This window comes from Gymnogyps californianus, chromosome 4 (genome assembly GCF_018139145.2).
Source record: "Gymnogyps californianus isolate 813 chromosome 4, ASM1813914v2, whole genome shotgun sequence".
Classification (NCBI taxonomy): domain Eukaryota; kingdom Metazoa; phylum Chordata; class Aves; order Accipitriformes; family Cathartidae; genus Gymnogyps; species Gymnogyps californianus.
In genome coordinates this window covers 83,167,790-83,189,043 of record NC_059474.1, presented here as the reverse complement: position 1 = coordinate 83,189,043, position 21,254 = coordinate 83,167,790, and the positions used below count along the sequence as shown (strand labels likewise).

Here is a 21,254-nt window from a genome sequence, read left to right as displayed (position 1 = left end):
AACAAGCAAGACTTTGCAGCAGAATCCACTGCTCCTGCTGCTAAATGATGAGCAAATGAAAGCTGCTTTTACACACGTGAGAACTGGGGGGGGAACACAACAAAAAAAAACCCCAAGGGATGATGAAAAAAAATTGATTTACAGACAGAGTTTGCCCCAGGAGAAACAGAGTCCAAGACACCGTGCAACTAGATGATGATTCCTGTTCCCTTCAGACACTGCATCAGTCACTCAGTTACCGCGCGGGCTCTCACGTACGGTATTGTACAGGCAGCTATTACCTCTGAGACCGAGAAGAACAAGGGAACTTTTTATACACGTTTTATAAAGCTTTTTCACGAAGCTTTCATGAATAGCCACTGCAGAGTAAGGCTAACACGAGGAATAAAGCATTGCTCAACCAATGAGTTTTTGCACTAACGCCTTGTGAACAAACGTGCTCATCTCAATGCCTCAGTGTTACCACATCTACACGGAAGCCTTCTTACAACAAAGTCTGAACAGTAAAAGCATGCTGGCTAAGACTAAGTATTTTTGTTAAAGGCTTCTTTTCTATCAGAAATAGCTCAGTCCCTTGCACACACATCACAGGACTACAGTGGGTAAAGATTTCCTGATTACATAAAAAAAAAATAGTAAAAATGAAGGTTTTGACAGGAAGGTATTGGTTTAAATGACAACTCATCGGGGCGGGAGTTTTGGACTGTGGACAAAAGTTTGCAGTGAGAGACAGCCCTTCATATAGCTCAAACCAAAGTTAGGTCATTTCACCTGCTCTTGGTGTTACAGAAATCGACTTCTTCCCTCACTGGTTATAGCTCTGCTGAGTAATGGCTTCAATAAAGTGCATTAGCTTCAAAAGGAGGAAAAAAAGGGAAGAAAAAAAAAAAGATACCCACCCCAAAATAGTCAGCTAATGTGTGAATGAACGCTCACCTGGGATGTAGGCAGAAGCAGACAAAGCAAAGGCAAAAAGCTCGGTCGCCCACAGCCTGGCCCAAGCCCAGAAGATGAAGCTACCGGCTATTTTCAAGACGGATGGATGGAAGAGGGAAGAGCTCTTCTATATGCGCCCATACACGCAGGTTTTGTTTGTTTTTAAAAACACACACAACAACTACTTCACAGTACTCCAGCTTACCCAAATACACCACAAGACTGTTACAAAGACTCTTACGAAGCAGAAAACTATTTGCCACCCGACGCGCCCCACATGAGAGCACACGCAGCAATGCGCTTCACCCTCGTCAAGTATCCAGCGTGCAATGCCCTCGCCTTCAGTTTGTTCCCTAGGCCAGCACCAGGAGGAAGCCCGCGTGGGTGTTTCACACCCCCTAACTACAACCCAAGCCGAGGACAGCTTATTAAGACTTCAAAGGGCGGTACAAATTCTTCCCAGAGGAGAAGGTCCAGAAAGGAAAGGTGTCTCTGGTTTTGCAGAGCTGGTGGGTCAGCGTTGCTCACAAACGCATATACAAACCGCCTCCTTCCAGACAGAGCGCTCCCTGTCCCGTCTCTGGCCAGTTCACACGCACGCTGTCATCGCCCCGCTGTCAGGGGAGCACCCAGGCCACCCCGACACCCTTACAGGCTGCCTTCCACTGAAGCCCTGCCGGGTCAGGGGGAGTTTTTGGGGAGGACACCCCATTTCCAGGCGCCCGGGGCGTACCGTGGCGGAGGCTGCTAACTCATCCCCGCCGAGAGCCACTCACCCACCCGCTGCCTTCAAAGCCTTAAGGGCACCGCTCGATGCACCCTCAGGCGGGAGCCCGGAACCCAGAGCTCAGCGGGGACGGGCAGAGCTTCCCCCCCCGCTCCGCCTCGCCACGGCGGCCCTCAGCCCTGCCATGACACCTCCCGGCCCCGGCACACACGCCTCTCACCCAGCCCCGGGCAGCGGAGGGAGGCCCGGAGCCGCCAGCCCGCGCTGCCCCCGCTGAGGCGGCTCCCCCCGCCGCACCACCCCGCCTCCAGGGAGGCTCCCGGCCGCGGGGCGCCGCCGCCCGGGGAGGAGCACCCGCAGCTACTCACGGGTGCCGGTGCCGCCGGTTCCGTCCGGCCCCGGGTAGCTCAGCACCAGTACGGGGAGGGCGGCCCCGCCGCGGGGCGCCGGGGGTCTCCACACGCCGGGCGGCGCGGCGGCGGCGCCGCCTCCATGGCCGGGGTAGAGGAGGAAGAAAGGCGGCGAGGCAGGGGGAGCCTCGTCGTCCTCGTCCTCCTCCTCCTCGTCTGCCGCCGCCGCCGCCTCCTCCTCCTCCTCCCGGGCTCGGCCCGCCGCTCCATGGCGGGGGGCAGCTCCGCACCGGCCCCGTCCCGGGAACTTTCCGCCAGCGGCGGCAGAAGCGACGCCCGCTCCGCCTCCGCCATCGCCGCCCTGGGCCCCGCCCCGGCCGGGAAGCAGGGCCGCGACCGGCCTCCGCCCGCCCTCCGCCCCCGCTGCGGGGACGGGCTGGGGGGGGGGGAAACAACCGGCGCCTTGTTCTTCCGCGGCGCCCATTTTCCCTTCGTAACCCCCCCCCCCCCGGCACAGCGCCCTACCTGCTGCCGCCGCCCTTCGCCGCGGAGCCCCGGCGGTGCCGTTACCGCAGCGGTGGCTGGCGGCAGCGGTGCTGGCCCGGCCCTGCTCCGGGGGAGTAGCTCTCTCTCCCCTCGGCCCGGGCAAAGCTCCCCCGGCCAGGGCTGGGGGGGCAGGCCAGCTCTCCCCGCGCAGGTTGCCTGAAGGGATGGATCACGGAAGGCTGACAAAAACCAGATAACCAAACCCTGACAGATGCAGGGGCTCTGGGCAGTACGGAGAGGACCGTATTTCCTCCCCTCTTCATCTTTCTCCGGCCTCATACCATTAACACTTTCTTTTTCATCGCTGCCAATTTGTCTTTCTCACACTTTTAAGAAAAAACAAACGGAAGCCAAGCCCACCTAGTCTTCCAGCATCAGCTTCCCAGCCCTGCTACAAACACCAGCCAGACTGCAGGCCGGGGAGAAGCAGCTCTAATAAGACGCTATCCCATCACGTGTATTTAATTTCTACAGCAAGGCAGGAGCCCTGTGCATGTGGAGTCGCCTTTGCGGGACCCGAGGCCGCGTGGGGAAGCACAGCTTTTCATCTTAAGAAACTACCTTCATACAGCAGCGAGGAAGTCAGGCTCCCACGTGCTTTAACTTACCTGGGAAGCGAAGCCGTTACACCATCTCCTGCCTCCTCCTCGCTTCCCGAGGGTGAGATCTCACGGACAGCAGCGTTTTCAGATCCTTTGACGAGAGGTGACAACACAAGGTCCAAATATATTCCTTACCATTAAAACTACCAAATAGGCCACACCAATGGGAATTTCACTCAGGAGGTTGTCTTTCTGAAGACAGTAATAAAGACTTCTCATTAAGGCAGGGCAATTAATGTGGACTGTACTGCTGTGAACAGGCAGGGAGAAAGAACATAGATCTGCCAGTTTTTAAGGAGTATCCTGCATTCAGTGCACTTGGGTTAAGCTGAAACATGTTGCTTCTTTCTTTTTAAATCTCACATAAAAATTGCAAAAGCAAAGCTGTAAAGGCAACGGACTTCTGGAGACTGCTTTTTCCAGCGCTGCCCCAAGTCATGCAACGTGTTGCAACTAATTTAACAGATGCTTTAATCCATTTTACAAATCTCAAAGCTGAATGTTTGAATTTCTATTTGCCAGTGCTAGCGAGAGTAAAACAACATCCAGGCTGTTGCTGATAGAGTATTATGGAAGACAACTAGGAAAGCCTTGACAAAACTTAAGGCAGCAGCAGACGTATTTCCATGTGAGTTATTTGATATATTTTCCTTACCCTGTACAAATAGAAATTTCAGGTCGCGATGCAGAAAGCATTGCCCGCCTCTCTGCCACTGTACTTTTTCAGCCCAGCTTCCGAAGGCAAGCCAGGCTTACCCCGGATGCTTATCACCCACCAAGGATTATGTTTTCCAGGTGTAGACAGACAACAGAGCAGCTCATACCTCGCCTTACAGCTTTCTACGTACTGCCTATGTGCTTTTTAAATACGAACCATTTACATGCAAGTGCACACGGGACCGACTGTCTCTTGAATTTCCGTGCTCCAAGCGAGCGGACGGAAAGGACGCAGGGGCAGGTATCTCCATGGCTGTGTGGGGCGATTCAGGTGAGGCCTGAGTGTGCAAGTCCTAACCTGCCTTAGGCCCCACCGCCAGTCCTTTCTGAGCAGGGCAGCCAGCGCTTGCTAAGCAGGAGCCTGGCGAGGACGAGTGCCATCCCACGGTTGAAGCACGTCGCTCGGCAGTGTCAGCGCTTTCTCCAGAAGCACTACTGGAAGAAGGACAAAAAAAAAAAAAAACACAACCCAGCGTTAACCGTGACCTTGCTCCACTTCTCACTTATTTTCCTGACCATCATCTGCAGTCCTTTCCCTATTTCGCACGTGTCCATTTTCATAGGGATCTTCAAAACCTATTTACTACCAGGGATTTCCCTTCAGCACGGAACATCCCTCTAAGAAGTATTTCTCGGAGCAACGTTACAGTGTCCCTCCTCCCATGGCGTTAATAATCACAGCCTTCCCATGATCGCTCATACATAAAACCATACGGGAACGACCTATTTATGGCTTTGTCCAATCTCTGAACTAACCAACTGAACATAATGCCGTGTTTAACCTTCGTTAAAATGGGTTGGCGCAGCGGTCTGGGGAGCCATGCTGTGCCATCTGCTGGCTGCCCGCGCTGGGCATGCTGATGCCCTGCCTTCCCTCTTGCCTTCAGCCTTAATCCCAACATTTCTGGGGAGCCCGTCTGTAACGGCGCACTGATTTATTATTTCCCTTATTTACTGCGCAGATGGAAGTTGCCAGCGTTTTGCTTGCCAGTTGCCTAAAGCTTTTCAAGGGAACACAAAGCCGCCTTGGATACTTACAGCTTACCTGCACATCTACGAAAGATCGTCAGCCCTTCATTTTTGCACAAAGTGTGAAACGTGCGCAAGCAGGTGCTACAGTAACGAGATCAGTTAGCATCCCCGCTGGGTATTTTCCGCATCCCGCGTGACGCCTGATGCACACCACCATTCCTCCCCCAAAAAACCACCTAAGCTGCTTTTTTTCCCAGCACGTTACCTTTTACTGACCTCTTCGCAGAGCCTCAGGAGCGTAGCTCAGCATTATCAGTGGCGGCCTCCGTCATGATCCCAGCGCGGAGTTAATAAAAGTGTAGTTTTGGGAAAAGCTCTAGTTCCCTCCTTGGTAGGGCTGGGAGCCACTGAAAGCCATGCATTTCTCACTGGGAAGAGCAAGCGGCTAACACTGTAGATCGCTGCTCACAGTAAGGGAGGATGAGTAAGCACTGGGGAAGGACATCCGTATCCCCACAGCTAATAAGGTCCACATCTCACCCGAGGCCATCAGGTTCCACAGAGCATTGCTCAAACGAGAAGATGTGTTCAGTGACCTCTTCAAGCAAGCCTCACTTTTGCCTGGGTGACCCAGGCAATTTCATGGAGGGGATCAATTCCCAATGCTTTGTAGCCTGTTTCTGTGGAGCAGTTTGTGGGTTTTTTTTTATTACGCAGCGTTTAACTGCTGTTTGGCCTGTAAGCAGCAGGGGGCAAACAAATGCAGGGTCATTAAAGTCAGCAGAACTTGTCATTTCACTATTTTGTCCTATACATCTATCTACCATACCAGAATGCCCTCCGAAATCGCCACACGTAGCTCCACATCCCGTGGATCCGGGACATACAAGGACTACAAAAAGTCTCCTTACTTCTGTTCCCATCTGTCAGCTTAAGTTTATTGTTTTTCTACCTCTCCCTTTAACACTCAGCTTTGAAAATTAACAAAATATTCTCCAGTCAGCAATTAGCAGCACAGTCCTGGCAGAAACAGGGTGTAAAGGTTTCCATCAAAACCTATGGAAGCACATTTCACTTGCAGAAAATGAGCAGAGCTCCTGCATGTTTGAATTATAGCATTTAGCCTGTCACAGGTTCAGGAACACATGCTCATATTTTGGCTTCCTCCAAGACTATCACCCAAAAACCCCCCCCCAAAACAAAACAAACAAACCCAAAGCAAGGCACCTAGATACACTAGTGCTTCCGTAACATGAAATAGCATTTATTGACAATTATTCCCCTGAAATGATTTCGCATGGGAAACAGACAGTAGTACCTCTCAGGTGCTACTGGTACACAAAGCAAGGCACGGGCTCCCTGAAACCCGCCCCAGGCACGAGCGCAGGTCTTACCTGAGACAGCGTTTGTTAAACTTTTAAGAAAAATTAATCAGTCATTCCTCCTTCACAGCCTGAACTGGAACTGGCCACTCCCAGTCAGCTCCCAGTAAGAACTTCAGTGTGGGGTTAAATGCATTTTCCTGCCAGAAGGCATGGAAGTCATTGAAATATTTTGAAAGTTTACCTTCAAACTGAAGACAACGTTACATCTTACCCATTTGTCCTGTATCAATGCTACGTTTGAGCTGTAACAGCAGACGACAGTTAACGTATTTATCAGAGATGAAGTTAATGTATTTATCACAGATAAAGAGCTATGAAATCCAGAAAAGTCCTTGCTTTGATTCTCACTGAATTCAGGAGGGGAAACGGTCTATCAGGCCACACGGGATTTAAGTAATAGCTTTCTGCTTAGTTACAAAATTAAAAATATTTAAGAGAACCTAAAAGTAGTTAGTTCTTAAACATATGAGCACAAGGAGTTAATCGGAACAAGAATTAGAGCAAATACCATAACCACGTGTATCTCATTCCACAGGTCAACACAGAAAAAGGATGGACCAGAACAAGACAGTAAAAAGGAGGAGATGGCAGCGGCAGCTGCACGAACCCCATTCTCAACCTGCCCTCGGGAGGTCCCCCCATCCCATCCCACCCCATCCCATCTCCCCATCAGTCCCGCACGGCCCACTTCATTCCCTTCGCTTGACACATCCCTTGCAGCCTCTCAAAGCCAGTATTTACAGTATGGAAAGACGACAGCATCGCAATAGAGCAAAACACCTTCACACACAGGCCGGGTGAGGAAAGGGCCCTGCGCTACTTTTAGAGGAGGCATCTTCTGATAAGCATCCTCTGAAAAAAAACAAATACCACCCCACCCCCAGTTTTCTTAAGGATAAAAAACCACAATATCCTTTACAAAATTTTTTATTGGAGTCAGTAGGGCTGCTCGCAGCTCTCAGAAACAGAGGAAAACAAGCATCATTGAAGCTTCCTGCTTTTCTTAACTCCCGCGCGAATGCCAGACAGTTCCCCGGCATATCTGTGCAATTCCCTCCGAACTTCACGGACCTGGCCCTTGCGGCGAATCTTGGCTCGCCGAAACTTCTCCCGATGCTTGACCCTGGGGTTGCGATCGATCTTCTTCCTTCTGGGTGTGAGGCCTTTGTTCTTGATCATCTGATAGGTCACACCTCTCTTTTTATTTGGGTCCTCTCCTTCCAACACTGCTTCTTCTTCAAGTGTGTCTTGGTCTTCAGTTCTCTTCCTCTTGAGTTTCAACTTCTCCTCCATCATCTTATAGTATTTTAGGGCAGCCTCTTCATCCAGCTCCGACTCATCTGACGGTTCATCAGCAGTAGCCCGGCCATTAGCAAGCGCAGGAGCACGTTTTGATTTGTTTTTCTTAACATCCAGTGGCAGAAACACCGCAAACTTCTTCTCCTTCCGTAATTCGTCTTCCTTCTTATCATAGTAGTTTTTCAAAAGCATACGAACTTGCGAGGATAACTTTTGATCAATAACAGCTAGGTCATTGATTATATTTCTATAAGCAACCAGCCGTTCGATAACGGGGTGACTATGAACCGGCATCCTCTTTGACTTCAAAACCAAATAGAAACTGATATTGGCACAGTAATTCAAGTAGAGATGATACTTGGTCTGCAAATAGCGACTGCCTTTCCCTTGCGGGATAGTGCCGTTTTTGACCATTTGCAGCAGCGGGTGCAGTTCGTCCTTGAGCTCCATTAGCTTGACTTCAAAGTCCTCAATCAGCTGCAGGAGCTCAGGGGACTCCTGCTTCAGCAGCTTCAGCTGCTCCTTCTTGGAAAGGGCCTGCAAATCCTTGTCAATCTTCTGCCCCTCGCTCTCGTGGGTTTTCTGCTGCTCAGCCAGATAGCCCTGGATCACATCCAGCCCGTAATCATCTTCCCCTAAGTCCTGCACCAACCGCCTCTGGATGACTTGAGCCTCCTGCTCCTCTTCCTCTTCCTCAGCGTCGACTTCTTGCTGGCTACGCTTGCTCTTGGCCTGGGCATCGCTCCCGTAGTCCGTGTCGTAGTAGAGCTGCTTGCGTTGGCCCCAGGAGAGCTCGTGGGGGAGCTTGGTGTCCTGACGGCGCTCCTCCAAGTCGCTTTCCATGGACAGGTCCCCATCTTCATCTTCAACCTCGTTTTCCTCCTCCTCCTCACCTTCTCCATCCTCATCCTCCTCACTTTCTCCAGCCTCTTCTGCACTGTGGTCCACATAAAGATCCAGCCCCTGTACCTCCTCCTCCTCCTCCTCTTCCTCACCGTGTCATCCTCTTCGCTGTCCTCCTCGGGCAGCTGCAGCCCCAGCACTTCTTCGTCCTCCTCCTCCTCGCTCTCCCCGGCCTCCTCCCCGCTCTCCAGGGCCGCCATCACCGCCTGGAACTGCGCCTCATGGAAGTCCTCCACCTCATCCGCCAAGCCCTCGGGGCCCGCCTGGCCGCCGGGCACCTCCTCTCCGCCATCCTCCTCCTCCTCCTCGGCGGGGCCGGGCGGCGGCCGCAGGACGGTGCCGCGGCGAGTCCTCATGGCTACGCTCCGGCTCTACCCACCGCGCCGGCCTTCCGCTTCCGCCACCGCGCTTCCGTCTCCGCTGCCGGCCCCGCGTCCCTTCCGCTTCCCCCCCGCTCCCCGGCTCCCGTTCCAGCCGGGCCCGGAGGAGTTCGGCGGGGAAATAACCCCCGGCGGTACGGGCGGGCAGCCTTACCGGCGGTGCTCGGCCGCTGGCGCCTCGCCCGGGGCCGGACCCTGCCCCGCCTGGGCAAAGGGAGCCGGAGAGATGGCGGGATGGGCCGCGGCCCCTGCACGGGCCTTCGCTGTCCCCGTAAAAGCGCTGCCCCCTTCTAGCTCCCGGCTGAGGTTTGTATGCTTTGGAAATAATCCCACAGAGAAATCTTTTGGGCGTAGCTGCAAGTTCAAATTTGGTTCCTTTCAGTTAAGGTGCTAACGTATCAGTGAAATCACTCCAGGTCTGGAGCATAATTGAGTTTATTTCTACTATTTGGTTTCTAAGAGAGTAATACAGACCCGTCGGGAGCTGCGTGACGTGGGCAGCCACTAAGCAAGGATTTTTTTCAGTCGTGGCAGGTATCAGCAATGAATAATGCTGCGTGGAAAGAAAAGAGTGCCTTTTTTCCTCCTCAGGGTTTTTTCTTCACCTAAAAGCACAGACGCTTTCCACTGCTGTCTGTATAGTAATCTTACAACAACGAGGGGAAAAAAAAAAAAAGGCAAGATAGAAAACACACCTGACATCTGTCCCCTTGTTAACTGAAACTTCTTGTTATGCAGTTCCCTACAATCAGATTAAACTTTCAGAGAGAAAAAGAAGTATTTGAAAACCTCCCTGGACACATCTGAGGTACATAGATTAACTCTCCTGAGTCCTTCCCTTCTCCAGATGGCATCTTTAGAGGGATACGGGCATCTCCTGGCAGGAACCAGGCCCGTTCCTAGAGGCTGCGGGTCAGCCTTCAGGCAGCAAGGCAAAGGCAAGCTGCAAAGCTGGGCCGCTGCTGCTCCACCGTCCTCCGTGCTCCTTGGATCGGTCCTTTTACGCCAATAGATAGATGCGTCCGGGGCAATAGTAAAGGAGCAATTCTGATTTTCAGCAGCTGGGGACCCCTCATCAGGAGGGTTTTTAAGGCAATCTCTATTCATTCACGTTTGCATTCCCATCCTGTATTTTTGCTTGTTTGTGTCTGTCGTCCGTCACAGAGCGCCCAGCCCGGCCTCCCACCTTTCCAAAGGGAACATCGCGTTCATACTGAGCCGCATGGAAGCGGTCTGGTTTTAAGAAATGCAAACAGCCGTGCCACGAGAGCAGAGGGAGGCACAGTAATTAGTTTAGTCCGACCTCAGAAACCCAGAGCCTGATAAATTAAGCAGCCACGCGTCCCAGCAGAGGAGTTCTGCGTAGACCAAGTGCAGGTGCTTTTTTCTCACCGCAGAACAGGTGCAGTTTTATTTATAAATGCTCCTGTCCACCTTCTTGTGGAAAAAGATGTGTCAAGCAAATATTAAAGTTAACTGAAACGGTGGGGGGTGCACAACTTTACTTACTTTTTGGTGATTCATTTGGGTTCTGGTCGTTCTGATGGCAGACAAGCCTCACTTACGAGCCTTTTTTCTGACGCGCGCAGCTTCTCCACATAGTCACCTCTGGGTCAAAATTTTCCATGTATGCTCTAGCACCAAAGACACGTTTTGCCTCAGACTAAGACACCTTTTCCAAATCTGGCCGTGCCAATTTTCAGGTATCACCTCCCCTGGATACAGGCCTGTATAAGAAAGAGCAACAAGAATAACTTGGTTTTGGTAAGTCAGACATAGCATTCATTTAATTTTTAGCCACACCTCGGTGGAAATTCTCACTTCATACTGGTTGGTCACTAAAATACAGCCATCTCTGCTGATCAGGCTTTGTAATCTTGCTGCTTAATCCTACCGTTTTTCGTGTGAAGTCCGTTCAGAAACGTCTGCAGCCAATTTCTGCATGGTTAAAATTCCAGATAACTTTTGCAAGTGTGACGTACAGAAACCCAGGCCTTCAGTCAAACCCTGACCCTGACAGTTTCCATCTGACTGCCCTCACAATGTAGTGCCCTCATTTTTTTAAAGTCTGCCCTTTCAAAACTCAGAGCCTTAACAACAGACCAACTTCCATTTGGATTCTCATGGATTTAAATGGAATTGACGTGTTGTCTCTCAATCCAAGGTCAATTTCTAAGAGCAGAAAAGAAATAGCATCTACAGACATTTGAACCTCCTCCAGGACTTGCTGAAAACGTCATCCACTTCTGGTGAAGCTGGAGATGACCTCCAATGTGAGTTCATCCGGTTATCAGGAGCTGCTCGAGCCAAACCACGCCGGTTTGCTGTAAGCATCAGTGGAATCACTACTACCAATATGATAATCAGTGACCACTGCAGGTCTGGTTTAATCCACCATTTTCTTCGCTTCTGAGTGAGAAATGAGGAGAAAAGAAAGCCGTAGGACAGACTGCTAGTGGATGGTGTGTTATCTGGAGATACCCCATGCCCTGGTGCAGCTGTGCTCCACTCCTCACCCAGCGTAGCAAGGACACACACAGACACAACTATTTTGCCTCACTTCATCCAGGTACCTGCCCAGCTTCTTACCTGGAAAATCCTAGTTCAGCGTGTCCAGGGCCAAGTGGAGGCACAGGACAAGTGAAAAGAGATTGAGACTACAAGGCCCGTTCCCATTTCTTTTCAAATTCTCAATTATTCCTCTGCTAGCCTCTGCCTCGCAGTGAGGTTGGGAGTGTAGCTCCCCACTCAGCCCAGAATTTAAGCCTGGGCTTAATTTGCCAGCCCCTTGCCAAACTGCCACAGTTCTTTAACGCCTGCTTCCCCAGATAATTTTCTGGTAATCCAAAATGTCACACAGTAAAAAGGGGCTAGTCCATAAAAGTAACAGTCCGTAAAACAAATCTTCCTCTAAAGAGCTTGCAATCTAGATAGAAATCCCCAGAGACATGCAGGTGGCTGAATGGGACTAAAAATAGCTCTTGTGCCACCATATGCAGACCAGAGGGACCGTATGCAGACACGTAGATTTAGCAACCGAAATTCAGATCTGCTGAGCACCGGCAGTCAGGGAAAACCACTGAAATCAAGAGAATCACAGAGAATATAATTCTGCTCAGGCTCTCCCTTTGGGTTTGAAAATACTCGTGGATGCCTCTGCTTGGATTTTACCAGTGCCGTATTTTTATCAGTGCAGTTTAGCAAAGCAGACCAGAGCCAGCCTCTTTTGCATGTGCTTTATTCTGCTGCCTGCATCCCCCCTTCTTGTATAGTTCTAAAAAAATCTCCTATTTTGTTACAAAAAAGGTGACTGAGACAAGTAGTGCTTTAGATAGCCGCCCCTACCACCGCCTGGTTAGCCAGGTTTATTTTTAACCTTCTGCAAAAGATGGGGCACCGGGAACATCTTGCTGCTGCTTCAGAATAAAAAAACGCATAAAACTCTGTTGGCAGTACTTTCTGGGGAGGGGGAAAGGAAACAAAACCAAATTTTGCCCTCCTAAAGATGGAGCCCTAGTGAGAAAAGAAGGTTTGTAAAGAAGAATTATGGCATAACCTGATGCCCTGCTAGGAGCTGGGCTTGCACTCATCATCCCCCACCACCTCCCAGGGCAAACCTTGCATGTGAGAGTCGCTGATGCAACCCGAAAGCGCATTGCACCATGCAGCTGCCAGATGAGATGTTTGTGCTAGGAGAAAAAGCTCAGGACACAGATTCTGGGTTCTTTGAATAGCTCTAGGGTTAGGGACCCAGCCAGGAAGGTCTGAAGAAAGGGAAGACGGCCCGTAAGGTGACGGGCTGCCCTTTCAGGAACTGGGATGCCTGGCACCATTACCTAATGACTTTCGCCTCTTGAGAGTCTGGCAAGAGCAACCAACCCCGGGTGAGCCAAGGGTGGCACGGGCTGTGTGAACAGCCTGTATCCCGTCACAGGGCTGCTGCTCTGCTGCATAAGGAAAAGCTGGAGAACACCGGGAGATTTACCACGTGCTGCTAATGTTAATTGAGAGAAACATACATTGCAGGTAGCAGAAAACCAGGAAACACTGATGCAATAACCCTGGCTAAGAATGGGCCTTCCAGCATCGTACTTTGCTCTGCCTCCCCTTTTGTCCCCTGATGGAGGTGTTTGGAGGCCCTTGCTAAGACTGGGCTTCCCTTAAAAAGTGGCCTTTTCTGTGCAAGACACATAGGCATGCTACAGAGACAGCTCTGGTCATTGCAGGTTACATTGCAATGTTTGTTTTTCAGAGTTACAGAAATGATCCCAAATCTGGGACAAAAAAATCCCAGGTCCTCTCCAGTACTCCCCACCTTCAGGAAAAGTCTGCTTGCCCAATACCTCAGAGAGTTTGCCTGGGACCTGATTCAGAACCTTTCATAAACCACAAATCCCATGGAGTCCCTTTTCCTTGCATAAGAAAAGAAACTCCTCGATGCAGTGGGCAGAGCTGGAGGAAGAGTTCAGCTTTACCTCTTTTACCCCTCGCCTCTCTTATCTGCTTTGACTGCAAGCTCTTTGGGGGCAGGTCGAGCCCTTAATATAGGTTTGCATAGAATCTGGTGCAAACAGGATTCTGATCTTGAAACCTGAAGTGTTTTTATAATACAAGTCAAGTGATCTTTAAGTCTGATTTCTCAAAACTAGGAGCCAGAGCTGTGGCCCCTTGGCTATCTGGACCCATTCTTACCTCACACTGCTCACCCCCAGGGTGGGAGAGTGCCACTGACCCTGATGGCAAGATGTCCCCTAAGGCCAGGGAGGTTTTGCACTCCCTTGCACTCAGCAGCTTCGTCGCTTGTTGGTGATGAACAGACTACAAATGCACAGTAATAGTGCAACCCCCTGCCCCCCTTCAGCTTTGAACGCCAGAGGTCTTTGTGCATTAAACGTGCCTGGTTTCACTCCCCAGCCACATTTTCCACAGTGTCAGTGCTAGCCGGCTGGGCTGTTTATTTTAGGAAACAAATAGCTGTATCATTTGCACACGCCCTTATAGGCAGACAGAGGCTCTTCGCTCGCGTTCTTCAAAAGAAGGGAAGGCAAGATGAAGAGCTCTTTGTTGCTGTGCGTGGCCTTGGCCGTCTCCCTGGGGTTCGTCCTTGTGGCAGGTAGGTGAGAAATGAAGAGCATGGAAAACTGTGCTTAAGATATCAGTGACGGGTTTTGTGTAATCGGCCATTAATAATTCTAACAGTCGAAAATCAAACCTCACAGGCTGCTCAAGCAGTCATGCTTCAGCGGTGCTTGGACACCTCAGCGTCTTTCTGCACCACAGAGCTGTGTGTTTTTAATTGCTGCCTTGAGGCTAAAGAAGTGGTGACAAGCTGTAAAGTTAAGACTTTATGATTAGCCATTTTTGATCGGGTTTTGGAAGCAACAAACCGCAAACATGCACGCTTGCTTTTCTGCAGTGCTAGGAAGCTTGCAAGACTCTTACCTGCTAGATTTAAAGGCTTCTAAAATCTTCCTGGTAATCCTGTCATATGGCTACAGCCAACTTATTTCTGATTAAACTGTAGTTTATCGTGTAACTCCACTGAATTTCTTGGAGACTCTTGATTCAGACTGAGATCAGACCGTCATCCCAGCACACTCCTCAGTGTGGCTCACAGGTAATAGATACTGACTACACTCATGCCAGGTCTCTGTACGACAGTCTAAAGTCATCCTCGTTCACACGGTGGATCTGGTCTGCAGGATTAAATCGGTGCTCAAGGATAACCATCCCAACAGCATGGACAACAGCATCCCTGCGTTTCCTCCAGCTTTTGGGAAAGGGCATCTTATTGCCTACCCAGGCAGGTCTTTGGAAAGTACTGCTTCCTCTGAAAAGTGGCCAGCTGTATAACCTGTTAGCTGAAAAGGCAGAAAATGGTGAGAAACACTGTGTCAGTTCAACACAGAGCCCCGTCTGTTTTTCTCCATTCATACGCATGGCTTAAGATGTGTATATATATCCACGTAAGCAGCTTAGAGGGAAAGTCAAATTAGAGTTCCGTGCAGCTACAGGAGTGCTGTTTGTACTACTCATGTTGAAATTAATGTATTTTGGGGCTAATTGAGTCTCTTCATACTTTATTGAAGTAGCCACTTGGACCTGCAGCAGAGTTTGAACAGATATTTTTGGAATGCATTTGCTTCTTCACTGTGCTGCAGCTGGATTCTGTCAGGCATCACAATATTGGCAGATGAGAAATTTTGTCAAAAAAATATCTGCCTGAGTGTTGAGGAAGGAGGGAACACCATACTGCAGTAAATCAGGCACCAGAAAATCCAACCTGCAGACATTTAGAAGGGCATTAGGAAATTTTGTGTTTAACTACCTTCTCCCCAAAGGGACTTTACTGGGGGATACATGGAAGTATTGCTGATAAAACCATCTTTTTTGAGCTTTGTAATTTTACTGAAAAAAAAAGTGGAGTAGCTGTAACTTTTATGGTTACTGAAGCCAAGAGTATTACACAAGGAATTAAATCAGGGCAATATTTTTAGATTACGGTCAAAAAACCCCTGCATATTCATAAAGCATATGTTAATATCATTTTAGAAGATGAATTAAAGCCTGCTCCCAAAGGTTTTGGGACAAATCCCAAAGCCAATAGGATCTGCCTTGAATACTGGCTTTGGATTAAGGGCTTAGAAAGAATTGCACGCAACGTTACATAGAATACAGTGTCAGACGCCAGAGGAAGGTCTGTGTGAAGGACAAGAAGCTAGAGACTTTCTATAAGACACAAGAAAGGCCAAGACTCAAGGAGGCAGAGGCTAAAGAGGCTTTCGTAGTAAGCCTCTGCTTCAGAGGGAAATGTTCGTGTTGAGCGATGAGTTGGCAGAGAGGAAGTGTGCAGAGCAACAGAGACTGGAATAAGGGGTACAGAGACAAGCGCCATCGAGCTCCAACTAACGACCGTCTCCCTGGGTCAGATATGGTGATGTGTTTCTGCCTTGGTGGGGCACGCTGCTGTTGGAAGTATGACTGGACTTACACTCTACGTGCACATTTTGCAGTGGCATTTCTACGGCTGGCCAGTTGTGCTGGACGCTCTACGGAGAAACGCTAAAAGCCAGCCCTTGCTCTAAAGGGCTCAATGAGCACATGCTATAGGGGGATAAAGAAAACCATGAGAGCAGTCGAAAGGGCAACATCTCCCACATGCCTGTAGTGGCTTGCTCCACTGCCCAAAGCAAGGGAGCAAAGCAATTTCCTTCCTGGTGGAGAAACTCCACAGTGAATCTTCTTCAGAAGGTATTCTGCTGCCAGTTGTCACAAACGGCATTTGGAAGCAGCAGGTGAATTGTAGGGTCACTCTGAGGCATCATTTCACACAGTTTTGGTGCCTTTTTCACAGTTACAGGGCCTGTAAGGATCTCAGAAAATAACCCAGTGGAATGGAAGCAAATGAGACGAGCATATTGTAGGGGCAGGAGGGAAGCTCTAGGAAGCCTTAGGTAGAGAACCTGGCATGCTATTTGCATTACATTGTATGGACTAGGTATCTGGGGGCTCTGCCAATCAATATTGCAGAGGACCTGTCCTTGTTTGGTCTCGCAGACAGCTTCATGTGACAGTTAAGCTGCCGCCAATAGTGGCTAACAATCAGAAAACTTAGAGTCTAGCTCAGAGTCCATGTGCTGCTCCTGGATCCCAGCTTTGCTGTTGCTCCCGCAGGCTTTGAGCACTATCCCTTTCACCCTACAGCAACAGGGTCTGTTGTTCATAAAACCCAGCAGCTTTGGACATGGACATTAAGAAAAAACACAGACATGAGCTTATGCAATGTGTGTCTGCTTCCTTACTGATCCGTGCTTTGGTAACTCAAAGAAATCCAGCTATTAGGACCAAAGCTTTTAAGTCAAAGCAACTCTGAAATCCTCCACAGACATGATGAACACAGATGTTTTCAGCCTGTTTCTTCTTCCTCTCCATGGTTAAACCAAGGGACAAGCAGAGTATGCGAGTCCCCAGAACTGAGGTCCATCTGAGCCCAATATATCCCCATCTTACAAAAAATCACAGGGTTTGGTACTTCTAAGCAGGCTGAAGGTGCTGTAGGAAGAGTGGTGCTGCAAAGTGATGGCTCTGAACTCGATTTTAGCAGCATTTTGAAATACAGAGGGATGTAAAAACAGCCAGTTAAGAAGGGTATGACTGCATCTGCATATAAAAGCAAGGCTGGCTTCTTATGGGTGAAGCGACCAGAGGCTCTGGGTTGGGGAAAACCCAACTAGCAAAGAACAAGCTATTTCAAATCCTTCTATTTGCACAGTAAGAAGGCATTGCATACCACCAGGAGCATTCAAAAAACCTCTGGGCGACAGATGGGATGTTTTACCCTGCTTTGACTGAGTTTCATATTGAATAGCATGCTAAAAGTGCGGGAGACATACGCAAGCGGGTTCTTCTCTATTTGAGTAAGAAAATCAGGACTGGAGTTTTCCCTGCAAAGCACGAGCATCGTAAGGGCCACTTGCCTTTCACTGCCAGGTCAGCAGGCTGCCTTCTTGCTGGGTCCTGTAGCGCTCTTTGGCATCTGTTCCCTCAGGGACCTGAAGGACAACATGCCACTCAAGGAAAACTGACCCATCTGTCACACTGGCAATGTCAGAGACATTTATTTAGAGGCCAGACCCAAAGTAGGGTTTGGACTGCTAGAATAGTGCTGGTGCATGAGAGAGGAATTGGGTAACCTCCCCCCTCAGGGTAAAAGCAGCACTTCAGCTGCCAAGTGTAGCTCGAGGCTCGCCAGGGGACTTGCTTCCCATTTCATGAGAAACCCCTGCCCGTTTGCCTCTCACCAGCCACACAGTGTCCGGGTTCCTCGTTTTCTCCTTCCTGGTCCCATCACCTCCACATACAGAAGCATGCTGTAGACTGAGCAGGGAAGACAGCTGAACTCATCTTTGCCAAGAGGCTCATTTGTACCTCTAGCAACCTGGACTTTAATCAATCCAGATGCCATACTGGTGCATTTCTGCCATTCTCATCACTTTGCTTTCTGCTAGCGCAGGTTTCAAGGTTTTTCTTCTTGACCCTGGGATTGCATATCCTGTGCTTGCAGGTTCTCCATGGGACTCTGAGGATGAGGAGTACGTGCTGGTCAATAACAAGTGTCAGTGTGTAACAGTGACCTCAAAGTTTGTCCCCTCCAAAGAAAATCCTGATGAAGAAATCCTGGAGAGAAACATACGCATCCTGTAAGTGGCAGACAAGTATTACGTGGAGATGGTGAGCAGGAGATGAAGTGTTATAGTTCTCTTTTCTTTGCGTTGTTTCCCATGTACTGGCAGTGATTAAGTGAACTGTTTTTTCCATGGGTTGCTGTCTATGGTATCCTGAGGTATTTCCTTTAGCTTCATGTTTTTCTAGCTCACATGAACCTATCTGGTGTTTGTCCCTTCAGATACAAAAAGCATCTCCATGTTTTAAGCAGTCCAGTAGTAAGTTTACAAAATAGGCTGGGGAAGTAGAGTGTAACATTTCTACGGCTGATCTCATCTGAAACCAAATGGGGCCCGTGACACTGGACTTACCCATCTGACTAGCAAGCCTGCTATTTTATAGGCTGGGAAAACTAGTTAATGCCTAAAGTATCAGAAAAGGTTAATCCTATGAGGCAGAGCTCAGTTCAAGAGTAGGATTTTGTCCTCCTTATTCACACAAACCTTACAGGTGTGTGTGTGTGTCTCTTGGAAACACAGACCAAGTTCAGGCTCAGAGCTGCAGGAGTTCTGGTAGAGCTCGCAACAGGAGAAACACGTAACATCTCTGTCTGTGTCCTGCAAGTCTCTCGGGCATCTGCCAGCTCAGAGTTTAAAAAAAAAAAAAAGGATTATCACATTGTCAGCACTGTCACCTTGAAAGTGACACTTTCAGAAATTGCTGCAGTCCTCTCGGGGAGGGTTGATGCCTTTGAGGGTACAGAAGGGCCAAGATCTGCCATTCCTGGGCTTTGCTATGGAGAAGGGTCGGCATGGAAATACCTGAAAAACAAGATGAGAGTTGAGAATTGTTCACAGCAGAGTAGTCCCCTGTTTAATAAGCGATTTTCATGAGAGCGATTCTCTTCCCTCCTTTGCAGAGTCCCCCTGAAGGCTCGAGAGAACATCTCTGACCCCACCTCCCCACTCAGAACCACTTTTATCTACCGCATGACTGAACTGTAAGTAATTTTATTTACCAAGTTCATTTCCTAAGACTTATCCTCCCCTGCAGCGTTGCCCACAGCAGCTCAAAAATGTGCTTGAAGGCCAGTAGAGAAGGTGAGGCAGGGTCACAGAGGAAGGTTTTCCCCACGGAGCCTAGCTTTCGTATTCTGTTGCAAGCCAAGAAATAGTTATCTCTGTGATTAACTCATATGAAAAGGTCCCACATTTACAGGGAGTGTTTCATTCTGACCCCTGTTCATCTCAAGTCTCTTAAATATCAGCAAATTACACGTTGCCTGTGTAACCCGCCCTTTTAGGGACCGGTCTTGCCAATCGCAGTTTGACAACACTAAAAGCATCTGGCGGGGAGTTCCTATGTAAAACCTAGCAAGGCCACAGTACTGTCGTAGCTACATCGGCAGATCGGCAGGGAAGATCTGGGTTTCACCAGGGGCATCTTTTCATCACAACTCTTAACACTTGTTCTATTCTCCATCTCTTCCAGCTGCAAAAAATGCGATCCCATAGAAATTGAGCTGGGCGGTGAGACGTACCAGGCCCAGCAGAGCACCTCCTGCAACGAACCTGAAACCTGCTATACCTACAACAGGGACAAGTGCTACACCACAACCTTCCCATTCTTCTACCACGGGGAGAAGACAAATGTTAAAGCAGTTCTGACGCCGGCATCCTGCTACGCCGATTAGCTCAGTCCACTGCTGTACTAATGCCTTGTTGCACTCAGTGTTCTTATCAAAAATACATGTATAGCGCCGTAGTACCTGGATGACAGTGTCCAAAATATCAGCTCCCAGAGTAATGCCGGCTTGCCTCTTCATATTGTTTTCAACATCAGACTAGTGCCATCTCCCAAGAGCGGCTACTGGTTGTCATAGACTCTGTTCTCATATCCCCGGCTCCTATCTGCAATGCCATTATTATGTGTCTCAGACATTATCACACCATACAGACCAGATCCTCAGCAGATGTACATCAGTAATTCCCTTGAAGTCAAGGGAACTACACCGATTTACAACATCGGGGAACCTGTCTTTTTGACAGTCTTCCATCGGTTTTCATCTGAGCAAGGCTGCCACGGACATCAGCAGGAATGTCCGTGTACTTCCCTCCCTGAGCAATCTAAAGCAAACCTCTGCACAACCTTCACACAAGGCCCTTGATTACATTAGCAGAATTAGCGCCATTATTAGAAGGCTGTTGTACAATCATATTTGAGATAAAAGATGAGGGATGAGACCGAGAATTCAGATTTCAAAGTTAGTTTAAAATTGGGCATTCTAGACCCTTCTAGCACTTTGACAATTGCAAGTTTCTAGTTTCCACGTATGTTTAGAGAGGATCAAAAGATGCCCCTACCCTGGAGTGTTTTGCAAAGTTGCCAGGACCTCAGCTGTGCCAGGAATAGTAAACTGTTTTAGGACATGTTAGGTGTTTCACTTTCCACACTTCTTTACTGATATTGCTGCCTTCTTCCACCCCCGCTCCCAGTTCAATTGATGAAAAAAAAAATCATGTTGGCTCAAATTTCTTTTCTCGTTCCTTATTTTGCATTTAAAGCTTCAAGAAATTCTGTGAAGGTGACTCAATTGCTAGAGCAGGACCCTAGTTAGGGATTCATTCCTTCTTCCACACCAGTCGTCTTTTTCTTCATACAAGAAACCCTCACCAAATCAAGGAGCCGATTCTGTCTTGCAGCTTACATTTAAATGCATTACACTTGGTATTGCCCATAGAGGCATCACGTATGTGAGCGCATAAGGTGTCCAGCATTACATTTGGGATGGCTGGTGTGTTTGGCACTGTTGTCAGAAGTTGATTGTAAAGCCTTAGGCCGTTCTGAAAAATCCTTATCTGGCTTCACACATAATTGGAATAATAAAACAGCAAAACCCTTGTTCCCATAATTGTAGCTTTGTTAGTGAAACATCAAATAAACTTTTTTCTGCAGCAGTCTGTGTGTTACATTCCAGTTCAATAAGAACTCATAAGAAAAAGCCAAGTCTATAATCATATTCTTTCCTCCTTCACAGCGAAGGAAGAAGCTCTCCCTAAATAACTGCTTGTACTTACAGGCAAAGCCTCCTGAAATACTGGGATAGAAGTATTATGATGCACTTGCAGAAACTATGACAGATTGAGGCTGAACCGGTTTATGATTTTAGGATCAGCTCCTCGTCACTGAGCTGCTTCAAGGCCCTGTGAGTCAGTGCAGGATCAGAGTTTAAAAATCCAAACATCGCCTAAATCGCTCTTAGAATTGCAATC

General features: G+C 48.9%; 3 protein-coding genes across 4 annotated transcripts in view; 1 reads left to right on the top strand and 2 right to left on the bottom strand.

The window, feature by feature from the left end:
- The window catches only part of RUFY3 (RUN and FYVE domain containing 3), a 55,606-nt gene extending 53,520 nt beyond the window's left edge, over positions 1-2,086 (bottom strand). For both annotated transcript variants that reach the window (XM_050895456.1, XM_050895457.1), the window contains exon 1: positions 2,032-2,086. The gene's annotated coding sequence lies outside the window, so the exon portion shown is untranslated. The remainder of the gene's footprint in view (positions 1-2,031) is intronic.
- Positions 2,087-7,152: 5,066 nt separating this feature from the next.
- On the bottom strand, positions 7,153-8,793 carry UTP3 (UTP3 small subunit processome component). The gene is given in 2 exon segments (XM_050896041.1): positions 7,153-8,530; positions 8,533-8,793. Coding segments are annotated over 2 exon segments (1,575 nt in total). The 3' UTR covers positions 7,153-7,216.
- A 5,009-nt stretch (positions 8,794-13,802) lies between these two features.
- On the top strand, positions 13,803-20,939 carry JCHAIN (joining chain of multimeric IgA and IgM). The gene is made up of 4 exons (XM_050895715.1): positions 13,803-13,930; positions 17,882-18,017; positions 18,902-18,982; positions 19,474-20,939. Exons 1-4 carry the CDS (start codon positions 13,867-13,869, stop codon positions 19,673-19,675), a joined length of 483 nt encoding a protein of 160 aa, XP_050751672.1. The 5' UTR covers positions 13,803-13,866; the 3' UTR covers positions 19,676-20,939.
- The last annotated feature ends 315 nt before the right edge of the window (positions 20,940-21,254 follow it).

Bases quoted from the DNA above. Each gene is read 5' to 3' on its own strand.
- JCHAIN (XM_050895715.1), top strand. From the start codon at position 13,867: ATGAAGAGCTCTTTGTTGCTGTGCGTGGCCTTGGCCGTCTCCCTGGGG. The intron at 13,931-17,881 runs GTAGGTGAGAAA...CTGTGCTTGCAG, and splicing joins GGGGTTCGTCCTTGTGGCAG to GTTCTCCATGGGACTCTGAG. The intron at 18,018-18,901 runs GTAAGTGGCAGA...CCTCCTTTGCAG, and splicing joins GAGAGAAACATACGCATCCT to AGTCCCCCTGAAGGCTCGAG.